This window comes from Zalophus californianus, chromosome 12 (assembly GCF_009762305.2).
Source record: "Zalophus californianus isolate mZalCal1 chromosome 12, mZalCal1.pri.v2, whole genome shotgun sequence".
Classification (NCBI taxonomy): domain Eukaryota; kingdom Metazoa; phylum Chordata; class Mammalia; order Carnivora; family Otariidae; genus Zalophus; species Zalophus californianus.
In genome coordinates, this window is record NC_045606.1 from 95143865 (window position 1) to 95154286 (window position 10422).

Sequence of the window (10422 nt, forward strand, 5' to 3'; positions counted from 1 at the left end):
CAGCAGCTAGTAAGTGCTCAATAAATTATTATTAGAGAATATTCTGGACTGATTGCTTAAGCTTCACATTAAAACGAATCAAAACACAACCCTACCTCACTGCCATTTCTTCAACTCTGAGGAAAATGCCTGTAAGCATCCCAAGTTTTCCCCATCTTAGTAAATGGTGTCCCTTCCATGTCACCAGCTGTATATCTGAGAGTCCTCCTATATTTCTCTCTTTCCCTTGTCTTCTGTTTTCAACCCATCAATTACCATTAAAGATTCTTCTAAGATGCATCTGAAATCTGCTTACCTCTTTGAAACCACTGTTTTCATGGCTACCACCACCTTCTCTGAATAGCCTGCTACCAGGCTCCCCACCACTCTTGCTTCCAGAGGCTTGTGCACTGACAGAGTTATCTTTGCACTCATAAATCATAAACCATACTCTGTCCCTACCGGGCTTTAGTCCTTCTCATACTTCTCATTGTATTGAGATCGCCATTCAGAGCCCTTATTATGACCTCCAGGGCTGCCTACTTTTCCCATCTCTTGTGTCTCTTACCTCACAGACCACAGCACATGGTGGTGGCCCCATTTCAGGCAGTGCTGTCCCTCCTCAGCAAGTCAAAGGACTGGGGCCCTGGAACCCTTCTCTGCCCGGGTCACCTCCTCAGAGGTCCAAGTGAACTTCCCTGATTACATTCGTATCACTTTCTGTTCTGTAATCTTCCTAGAAAATGTCTCAAGTTTTATTATGCATTTCTTTTTGTTTGCTTATTTTAAAGACTCTCCTCCCAGAGACTCCCAGCCCCACCTGTGAGGACTTGCAGCTCCCTGAGAGCAAAGCCCGTGTTTGTGTTATCTCCACTCTGCTTGGCTCACAGCACCTCCTCTCCTCCCTCCTGTTAGCCCAGGTTCCCTTCCTCTAATAATAAGGGGTCAGAGCCCCTTTCACACTTGCTGTCATTTACAGTTCATATAAACTTTCATTCACATTTTTTAATTTGGGTTTTGATCCACGGCGACATAAGCTGAGGGAATATTAATATTCACGTTACAGAAGAGAAAATTGGGTTTCAGAGAGGATAAGAGGTCAAGGTCATATAGCACACCAGGGTAGACCTGGCACTTGACTGAGGTCCAGGTCTTTAACACAGAAAGCCTAACTCTCCTGATTTCAGCGCTCACGTACCTCACGTGATTGTCATCATTAGCTCGTGACAGCTGCACTCCATCTCCATGATGGTGGAGGGCAAGCATGTAATGGTATGTGAGGGGTAAGTGAGTCATAAGGCAGAACTTCCAAAGCACTGTGTAGACATGGGCCAGGAGCGCTATGCATATCCTTTGGAACTGGCAGTGGTAACATAGAACATGGAGACTGGATATTGTTTAATTTGGGGGTGGTTTTGAAGGCAGTGTAGAATAGAGCATGGGCTTTGGACGAAGACTTCAAGGTGATTCCTGCCTTGTTACCAGTGGGAAGTTGGTAAGTTGCTTAATGTCTTTCCGAGACTCAGTTTCCTTATCACTAAAATGGGTATAATAACATGTAAAGAAGCTATGTAAGAATTAAATTACATTAGTGCCTACTGTACCCAGTGTATGATCTAGCCTATAATATGTTATGAATAAATGATATGTTACTATTATTGCTAGTCAGAGAAGGCAGAGGATGGAAGAATCTAACTGGACCATGGACTCTGACCAAGTGATTTTTCCCCCCAGGAGAGCTAAGTCCTGTATCTCCAAAATGGAAGTGGAGAACCAGACCCAGGTCACCAAGTTCATTCTGGTGGGGTTCCCTGGGAACTGGGGCATGCGGGTAGCAGTGTTCCTGATGTTCCTCAGGGCCTATATCCTGACAGTGGCCGAAAATGTGGTCATTATCCTGCTGGTGCAGCAAAACCGGCCACTGCACAAACCTATGTACTTCTTCCTGGCCAACCTGTCTTTTTTGGAGACCTGGTACATCTCTGTGACTGTGCCTAAGTTGCTATTTAGTTTCTCGTCTATGAGCAACAGTATCTCCTTCACTCACTGCATGATACAACTTTACTTCTTCATTGCCCTCATGTGCACAGAATGTGTGCTCCTCGTTGCCATGGCCTATGACCGTTATGTGGCCATCTGCCGTCCACTCCACTACCCCACCATTATGAGCCACGGGCTTTGCTTCCACTTGTCTCTTGGCTCCTGGGCCATTGGCTTTGGCATCTCCTTGGGTAAGATTTACTTTATCTCTCGCCTCAGCTTCTGTGGCCCCAATGTCATCAATCACTTCTTCTGTGACATCTCCCCAGTACTTAACCTCTCCTGCACAGACATGTCTGTAGCTGAGCTGGTGGACTTCATCCTGGCGCTGGTCATCTTTCTCTTGCCCCTCTCTATCACTGTCCTATCCTGTGGATGCATCCTGGCCACCGTTCTGCACATGCCCACCGGAAAGCAGAAAGCATTCTCTACGTGTGCCTCCCACCTTGTGGTGGTCACCATCTTTTATTCAGCCACGATTTTCATGTATGCCAGACTCCGAGCCATCCATGCCTTCAGTATGAACAAAGTGATTTCCATCTTCCATGCTATTGTCACCCCTGCTCTCAGCCCTTTCATTTATTGCCTAAGGAACAGAGAGGTCAAAGAGGCTCTGAAGAAACTGGCCTATTGCCAAGCTGTCCAATCGGACTAGTCACTTACAAATTATTAGAAAGAAATTATTTGATTTGGTGCCTGCTCTTCCCTCCTCGGTCCTTCTCCTTTAATGCCTGAGCTCATAGTACTCATGTTGATATGATATCACCACATCCACATCAACCACAGGCTCTTGGCTGCATTGTGAGGTGTGCATCAGCACACATGGTCTGTGGTCTAAGGGCAGATCCCTTGTAGAGAGAATTCTCTTTGGCTGAGACCTAAAATGGGGTTTCTGACACCGTGAGTAAATCCCTAATGGATCAAAGTGGGTGAGCAGGTTGGTAGTATCTGAATTAGCTGTTTTGGGATGTAGCAAGCCTTAAGCGTTGTGGGCCAACAGATTTGAGATGGCTTCCTGACTGAGACAGAGGTAGCAGCGCCCTCAAGAATCCCATCCTGGATGTTGTGCTGGCCATCAGTCTTGGTGGCAGAGACCAGAGACCGCTCCTCTAGTCCCCCAACACTTTTTGTCAGTAGCCGTTTCCCTGCATTACACACATTTCTGCTGCAGGTAGCTAGAGTGGTTCCTGTAATCTGTACATGAACTATATACTCAAAACGATTGTAATTTGTCTTCTGACATAACTTACACTGTTGCTTTGTCCTGAATTTCACATTTCCCTTCTAGATGTTATAATATGTTTGTTTGTATCCTCTAGTGGATGAGCAGAAAATAAATGATAAATAAATAAATATCAGCAAATATGTTATTTGCTCAAGGAAACTTTGCCCTCATTAATCACCTTTTCTTTTGACCTCAATGTTCTCCTTCCTCTTTAATCTACTTTTACTCCCCCTGGCCTTCATCTCTCAGCACATCATCTCAAATACAAGCAACTAGTCCAAGTTTAGGACTTGACAGATTTTCATCCTATGCCACAGTGACTCTCAGCTCCCCTACTTGTTTATCTGACACCCTACCTATGAACACTAGACTTGCTGATCAAACGTGCCACACCCACAGAAGGTATAGGTGTGCCCACTCCTGGTTCACAGTTTTGTCAACGGCAAAGGGAGCCATACTTTAAGCTGTATTCAATACAACATGCCAATGTCAGCAAGAATTTAAATCTTCCATTAGAACAGTTGAAAATAGAATGGCTTTTAGCATTTTCAACATCTTTTACCTAAAAACAAATAACATTTTCAAAAATGTTTTCTTTTCTTTTTTTTTTTTTTTTTTGAAGTAAGAGGCATTAGGAAGGATTCTTTGTGACATTTTACAAACTTGTGGAACAGAAGCTCAGGAAGTAAATACGTACAATCACAGAAAATCACAGACAGTGGGAAGCAGAGGTCAAGCCCAGGTTTCCTGGCTCTGAGCCCTGGGTCTGTCCTTAGCTCAGGGGATCTTTCTAGAGAGAAAACATGCTTCTCCAGCAGACTTAAGTGTGTAGGGGTTTGGTTAGAATCATCAATTGCTATACCTGGGGAAACTTAATAAAATAAAAATGGACAAATGTGAAATATATTCCTTAGGAAAGCAAAGAAACAAAGATAAAATGCAAGCCTACCTTACTTTAGAGAAGAAACATACAAAAGACAATGACTCTCATAATGGAAATGATTTAATGTTTGCTCCTGGAGCATATTTTCGTTTGTTGATGCAGTAAAGAAGTGATTATACATATATTTCCACTTAAAACCAAACATATAAGGGAAAGTGATTATTTTCTGAGCTAATACAGATAAACCAGTCACAATGTTGCAGTGTAATAGGGCTATGAAATGCATGCGCTAAAAACAGGAAGTAGTGAATGGGGGATAAAAATTACCAACTGGCTGCTTGACCATCTGAGTTCTAGTTCTGGATACATCTTTGTCATGTGACGTGGGACAAACCATCTAAAGTCTCTGAAACACTGACTCTTCATATGTAAAACAGAAATGATGCCTGCTTTGCATCCCTTCCACAATGGTTATGAGGATAAACTGACATGATTCCAAAGACTTTAGTTGTTCAAGATCTGGGCCAGTGTAAGATCTAGGCAGGCCAAAACTCGGTTACAGTTTATTGGGGGAAACAAGCTGCAAAGTGTCTGTAGATCTCCAAAACCATCCTATACTGACTGAGCTCCACATCCCACAGTCTGGGAGACTCCAAATATAAGGGCTGTTTGTTTCTTTATTATTTCTCCTAAGTGTCTGGGTGAGAGAGAGTGTAGAAGTAGGATTTCTTTACAAATTCCATTCAATTGTGTTTCAAAGAGCAGATGGGAATCAGATCTGTAATCTTGACCTTGTGAGAGGAACACCTAAATGCATAAGCTAAGCAAATTAGAGGGTACAGATCAGACCAACGTAGGAATCAGCCTCAACAGAGGGAAGATGATGTATAGCAGTGTAATGGATAAATGCACCCAAAAGAGCATTATTTATAAAGTGAGCCACATAAAGCAAGGCAGACATTTTGAACAAGACTGCATGGGGGTAGGTAACCACCTTGCAGACTCTGGTGGTCAGTTTTAGCAGTTTGTTTGGAGACCAAGCCTCAGGATTCATTTTTGACCAACCAACTCATAATGGAGTTCATCAAATCAATGAAAATGTATTTTTATAACAAAATATAAAAACTTGTATTTAGAAACAGATGGCAGACAATGTAATTATACATACAGAATCCATACATAGTATATGTAATGTAGTGGGTTAAATGGCAGCTCCCAGAAAGATTTGTCCCAACTTCAAGCTGGAATTTTTGATTATGAACTTTTTTGGAAAAGGGGCCTTGGAAATGTAATTAAGTTAAGGATCTCGGGGTGTCTGGGTGGCTCATGTTAAGCATCTGCCTTCAGCTCAGGTCATGATCCCAGGGTCCTGGGATCAAGCCCCACATTGGGCTCCCTGCTGAGCTCCCTCTGCCTGCCTCTCACCCTGCTTATGTTCTCTCTCTCTATGTCAAATAAATAAATAAAATCTTTTAAAGTTAAGGATCTCAAAGTGAGGCCATCTTTGATTATCTGTATGGGCCCTAAATCCAATGACCAGTGTGTTGTAAGACAGAGAAGGGGAGAAAGCAGAGGTGAAGGCCATGCGAAGATGGATGTAGCATGGACTTGAGCATCCACAAGCCAAGGGATGCTTGCAGCCACCAGAAACTGGCAGAGCAAGGACTGATTCTCCCCTTGGGCTTTCAAAGGAAAAGTGGCCCTACTGACACCTTGATTTTGAACTTCTGGCCTCCAGAATGGTAAGAAAATAAATTTGTTGTTTTAAGCCACCGAGTTTGTTGTAATTTGTTATGGCAGCCCTAGGGGAGCAGTGCTCATACCAATTCTGGTGGCAGTAAGCCCAATGGTGCATGGGGGGAGAAAGGGAAGAGTAATGACAAGTGCTGGTGGAGATTTTAAGCTTTAAATCCAATGGTTACAAAAGCCCTCACTGAGAAAGGAAAGTCTGAGCAAATAGAATGTTGCCAAACGTTTTACTAACAATTTACAACAGACAAAGGTACAGAGTTTAGAGCCCCATGCAGTTAGAGGTCTTGCAGACATCGATGGGATGTTAGAATTTTGCAGCCTAGTTAGAGAAATTGAATCAAAGAAGGTAGAATTAATGAGATTTAGGATGCAGAGGAGAAAGTCGATGGTCAAATACTCATCAAATGAAAGTTTAAGAGTCCTGCAGTGTTTGAGAGAACTGAGGCATCTACTACCTCTTAGCACCTGGGTGGCTAATTGAGTTAAACGTCTGACTCTTGATTTTGGCTCAGGTCATGATCTCAGGGTCTTGGAATTGAGCCCCAAGTCAGGATCTGCACTCAGCAGGGAATCCGTTGAGGATTCTCTTGCTCTTTCCCTCTAAAATAAATGAGTGGTAAATATATACAGAGTGATGTTGCTCTTTTACTTTTGTTCACTGCTAGATTCTTCCGAGGTCCAGAAGTATCGATGGATTGAGCCAATTATGACCCCATAAGTCTATACACAAGGAAGTGTTACACTGAGCTATGAAATTTAGGGCATTTAAGATTTCTGCTGTATGGCAGAGTGTGCACAAAGGTTGGCTCTGGTTTTTCTGATATTAAAAATTTTGAAGCCTCCAACAGCAATGCAAAGCTTCTGGATCAAGGCAACTTCATCAACCTCACCTTTTGCTGGGGAAGTTGTCATGGTAACGGTAGGGCTCAGAAGCAAGAGCAGGCTGATGCAGCTATGACAACTCTACACAGACCATATCAACACTTGGAGCATTTCCCTTTTGATTCATGGTTAGCCTGGGACATTGAAAGATTCCATGCGTGCTGAGACCATGTGGTCAATGATAATTTAATAAGCAAAGAATCTGGAGGTCTAGACACAAAATTTAAGAATTATTTGTTTAGGAGTGTATGGATTACAAGTGTTTGTCTTTTTCCCTCCTCGCCTGGTCTTCCTTCTCCTTTTTCACTTACCTCATATTTTCTACTTTTTTTTTCTGCATAAAAATGCTGTATTGCTAGTTTCTAAGATAAAATAATTCCTCCAAATTAAAATGCTGCTGTGCTCCCGTCATACTCCTCTTTGAAACAGTGTTTCGCTCCACCTTCTGCGAAGACGTGGTCCTTAGCTTGGTCAGAGGCTCTTGTGCTCCTGCTTCTGCATCCAGACGCAGCACCTGCTTCTCCAGCCTCTTTGCTGGGTTCTCCCCCCTGCACTTGATGTTCTCAAACTTCTGTAGTTTCCTCAATACAGATGCTGTTTCAGGCACCCCATCTTTGCTCCAGCAATCTCCTGGGCTTACAACATCTTCTTTCTCCAGTTTTAAGATTAGTGTTTGTTTGTTTGTTTGTTTGTTTTCCCTTTCTTCTGATTCAGCTTAGACATCACCTCCTCCAGGAAAATACTAACTAGTGACTTCCTTTCCTGTTTGAGTCACAATCAGTATTCTCTTCTCTGAGCTCAAAGGAGGAGGAATTGTGTCTTATTCATCTCTGTGTCCCTAGAGTCTACCACTGCACCTGGGATGTAGTTGGTGCTTCTGAGAAAAATGAAAGGAAATAAGAAGTTTCCCAGGACGATGCATGGTATTTCTTTCCAACTATTCTAAATGTTTTGAAAAGGTTCCTTAAGGATCCCAAAGGTCGGGGCACCTGGGTGGCTCATTCGGTTGAGCATCTGACTCTTGGTTTTGGCTCAGGTCATGATCTCATGGGTGGTAGGATACAGCCCCATGATGGGCTCCATGCTCAGCAGGGAGTCGGCTTGAGATTCTCTCCCTCTGCCCTTCCCCCAACTTGCTCTCTCTCTCTGTCAAAAATAAATAAATCTTAAAAAAAAAAAACAATTCCAAAGATCTACACATTCTGTAGCTATTATTAACAGTCTCATCAAAGACCAAGCTATGAGTTATTTGCATTAGATGGTGCTGCAGTCATAACATTTATTCACTAGATCTCGGAGCTTTTTAAATCCTCAGCAAACATGTACCATGCTACTAGAACAGAAATTGGGAACTGCCGCCGTTGCTGAGCAGAAACTGGGTTTACTGACAGAGAAGCTGTAGTGTCTGCTTCTAAAACTCAAGATGTTCAAATTAATCCTTTTCAAGTTCCTTCATAACCCACAGGAGCAAAACTGACTCCAGTTTTCTCCAGTTGTTATCCAGTTATTACCTTTGTTCTCATTGTGTTCCCTGCTTGATATGCTTCATCACCATGGCCACCATTCACCTTTAAGCTGTTGTAACCCCTCACGTGAATGTGCTGGCATATCCCTTCTCCCTTTTCCATCCTCCTATTCTCACCAAATAGCCACACCTCAAGCAGAAGTATTTTTTTAGATTGCTTTATCAAGGAATCATTAACATGTAAAGAGCTGTACATCATTAATGTACACAACTTGATGAGTTGGGGATAAATATACACCTGAAAGTATACCACCATCGTGGCCATAGACATGTCCATCACCTCCTAAAATTTCCTCGCACCCACCCTGTTTATTACTGCTGTTATTATTAATTATTGTTATTTTTGTAAAAATATAAGAGCATTTAACATAAGGTCTATCCCCTCAAAAACTAAGTATACAATGCAGTCTTGTTAGCTATGGGTACTGTGCTGCATACTAGATGTCCAGAATTTATTTTTGTTGCCTAACTGAAACTTTGTACCCTTTGGCTATCACTTCCCATGTCCCCTGTCAGTCACCACTCTACTTTCTGCTTCTGTGAATTTATCTATTTTAGAGTCCATATACAGGTGAGATCATGCAGTGATCTCACCTGTGAGCACATGTTACTTTTAAAACACAGCTCTGATCATGAAACTGTGGAAAAGGCTTCAATTTTGTTTCATTATCTGCTGAATGAAGGTCACAGACCTTACTTTGAAATTCAATATCCTCCACTATCTGCTTCAGCATGCTTTTTGTGTTATGTGACACAACAAATCGAAACCATAACCTAAAATTAATCTAAAGTACCCCATTTCCCTTGAAGACTATTGCTGATTTCTGTAGCTGAAAGTAGTATCTGCACCCTCTGAATGTTCGCATTTTTTTACTTTTATTATAGTTTTTAAAAAAAATTTTTAATGTCATTTTCCTTTATAAGAGCATCCACACATGGTTTGTCTTTGACCACAAACAACTCTCACACTGCCCTCAGTAAATATTTGCTTAATAAGGAATTTGGGGGTGATTTAATAACCACTACTTCAAATAATATTTCCTTGGGGATATGTGTTAAGCTGCTTATGGTTTTAAAAGTGGGAAAAAATCTGATTTTCTATAATTTATTTCACAAACTGTAACTATTATACTTAATAGGCTACCTGTTCTGATTATTCATTTCTCCAACTCAATTTAAAAAATGGTCAGTTTTTTTCCAGCAGTGTATGTTTGGTATTGGTACCATCTAGTGGGAAGTACGAATAATGCTCCACAATTAATTTGGCTTTGGAGAGCTAGTTCTGAGCCCAGCATGAAGATCATCTGGTCCAATGCTCTTCATTATACAAATGATAAACTGAGATTTTGAAGATTTAAGCAGTTTCTCACAGTCTGCATATGGCTGAACATCTATTATGTGAAATGAACTTACATGGGATACTAAGAATCATAAAGCATGCTTCCTACCTCACATAATTAACCACCAACACAGCGACATAAAACAATAATCTGTAAAAAGTGGAAGTAAAAATATTTGAATTATTCAATACGAGTGAAAACTGCTTGGTAAAATACACAGACAAAAGTCCCTGTAAGAAAAATGTGCTAAGAGCACAGTGCATTAAACAATAAAGTTTCTAGAAGAGGTGGGGTTTGTGCTGAATCCTGAAAGTTGTGTACTCAAGGATTTGGACAGTGAGGGGAGCAAGGAAGGAGCATTTAGTGCAATGGAAGGGATAGAACAAAGACATATTTAGGGGACACTGAGCATGAGAATAGAGGAGGTAATAACAGAGCATTAACTGCTTTAAGTGACATGGAGGCTGGTGCAAATAAGATATAAAGAAATGCTTTGAATCAATTTGGTGTGAGAAGGCAAACAATAAACTGATAACTTGAATCACTAGATTGAGTCAATCTTGTGAATGTACTCAAAGGCAAAATCATGGAGTTGGAATTTAAATTCTTTTAAGTAACAGTGGTTAGATCAAAAAATTATATATAAAGAATAAATTAAATGGGCGCCTAGGTAGCTCAGTTGATTGAGTGTCTGACTCTGGATCTCAGCTCAGACCTTGATCTCAGGGCTGTGAGTTCAAGCCCCACACTGGGCTCCATGCTGAATGGAGCCTACTTAAAAAAAAAAAAAGAATAA

At 41.5% G+C, this 10422-nt stretch overlaps 1 protein-coding gene across 1 annotated transcript; it reads left to right on the top strand.

The window, feature by feature from the left end:
* The first annotated feature begins 1738 nt into the window (after positions 1–1738).
* Positions 1739–2674, top strand: LOC113911550 (olfactory receptor 6B1). The gene has a single exon (XM_027574272.2). The coding sequence runs from the start codon at positions 1739–1741 to the stop codon at positions 2672–2674; it is 936 nt and encodes a 311-aa protein (XP_027430073.2).
* Positions 2675–10422: the final 7748 nt, after the last annotated feature.

Bases quoted from the DNA above. Each gene is read 5' to 3' on its own strand.
- LOC113911550 (XM_027574272.2), top strand. From the start codon at position 1,739: ATGGAAGTGGAGAACCAGACCCAGGTCACCAAGTTCATTCTGGTGGGG.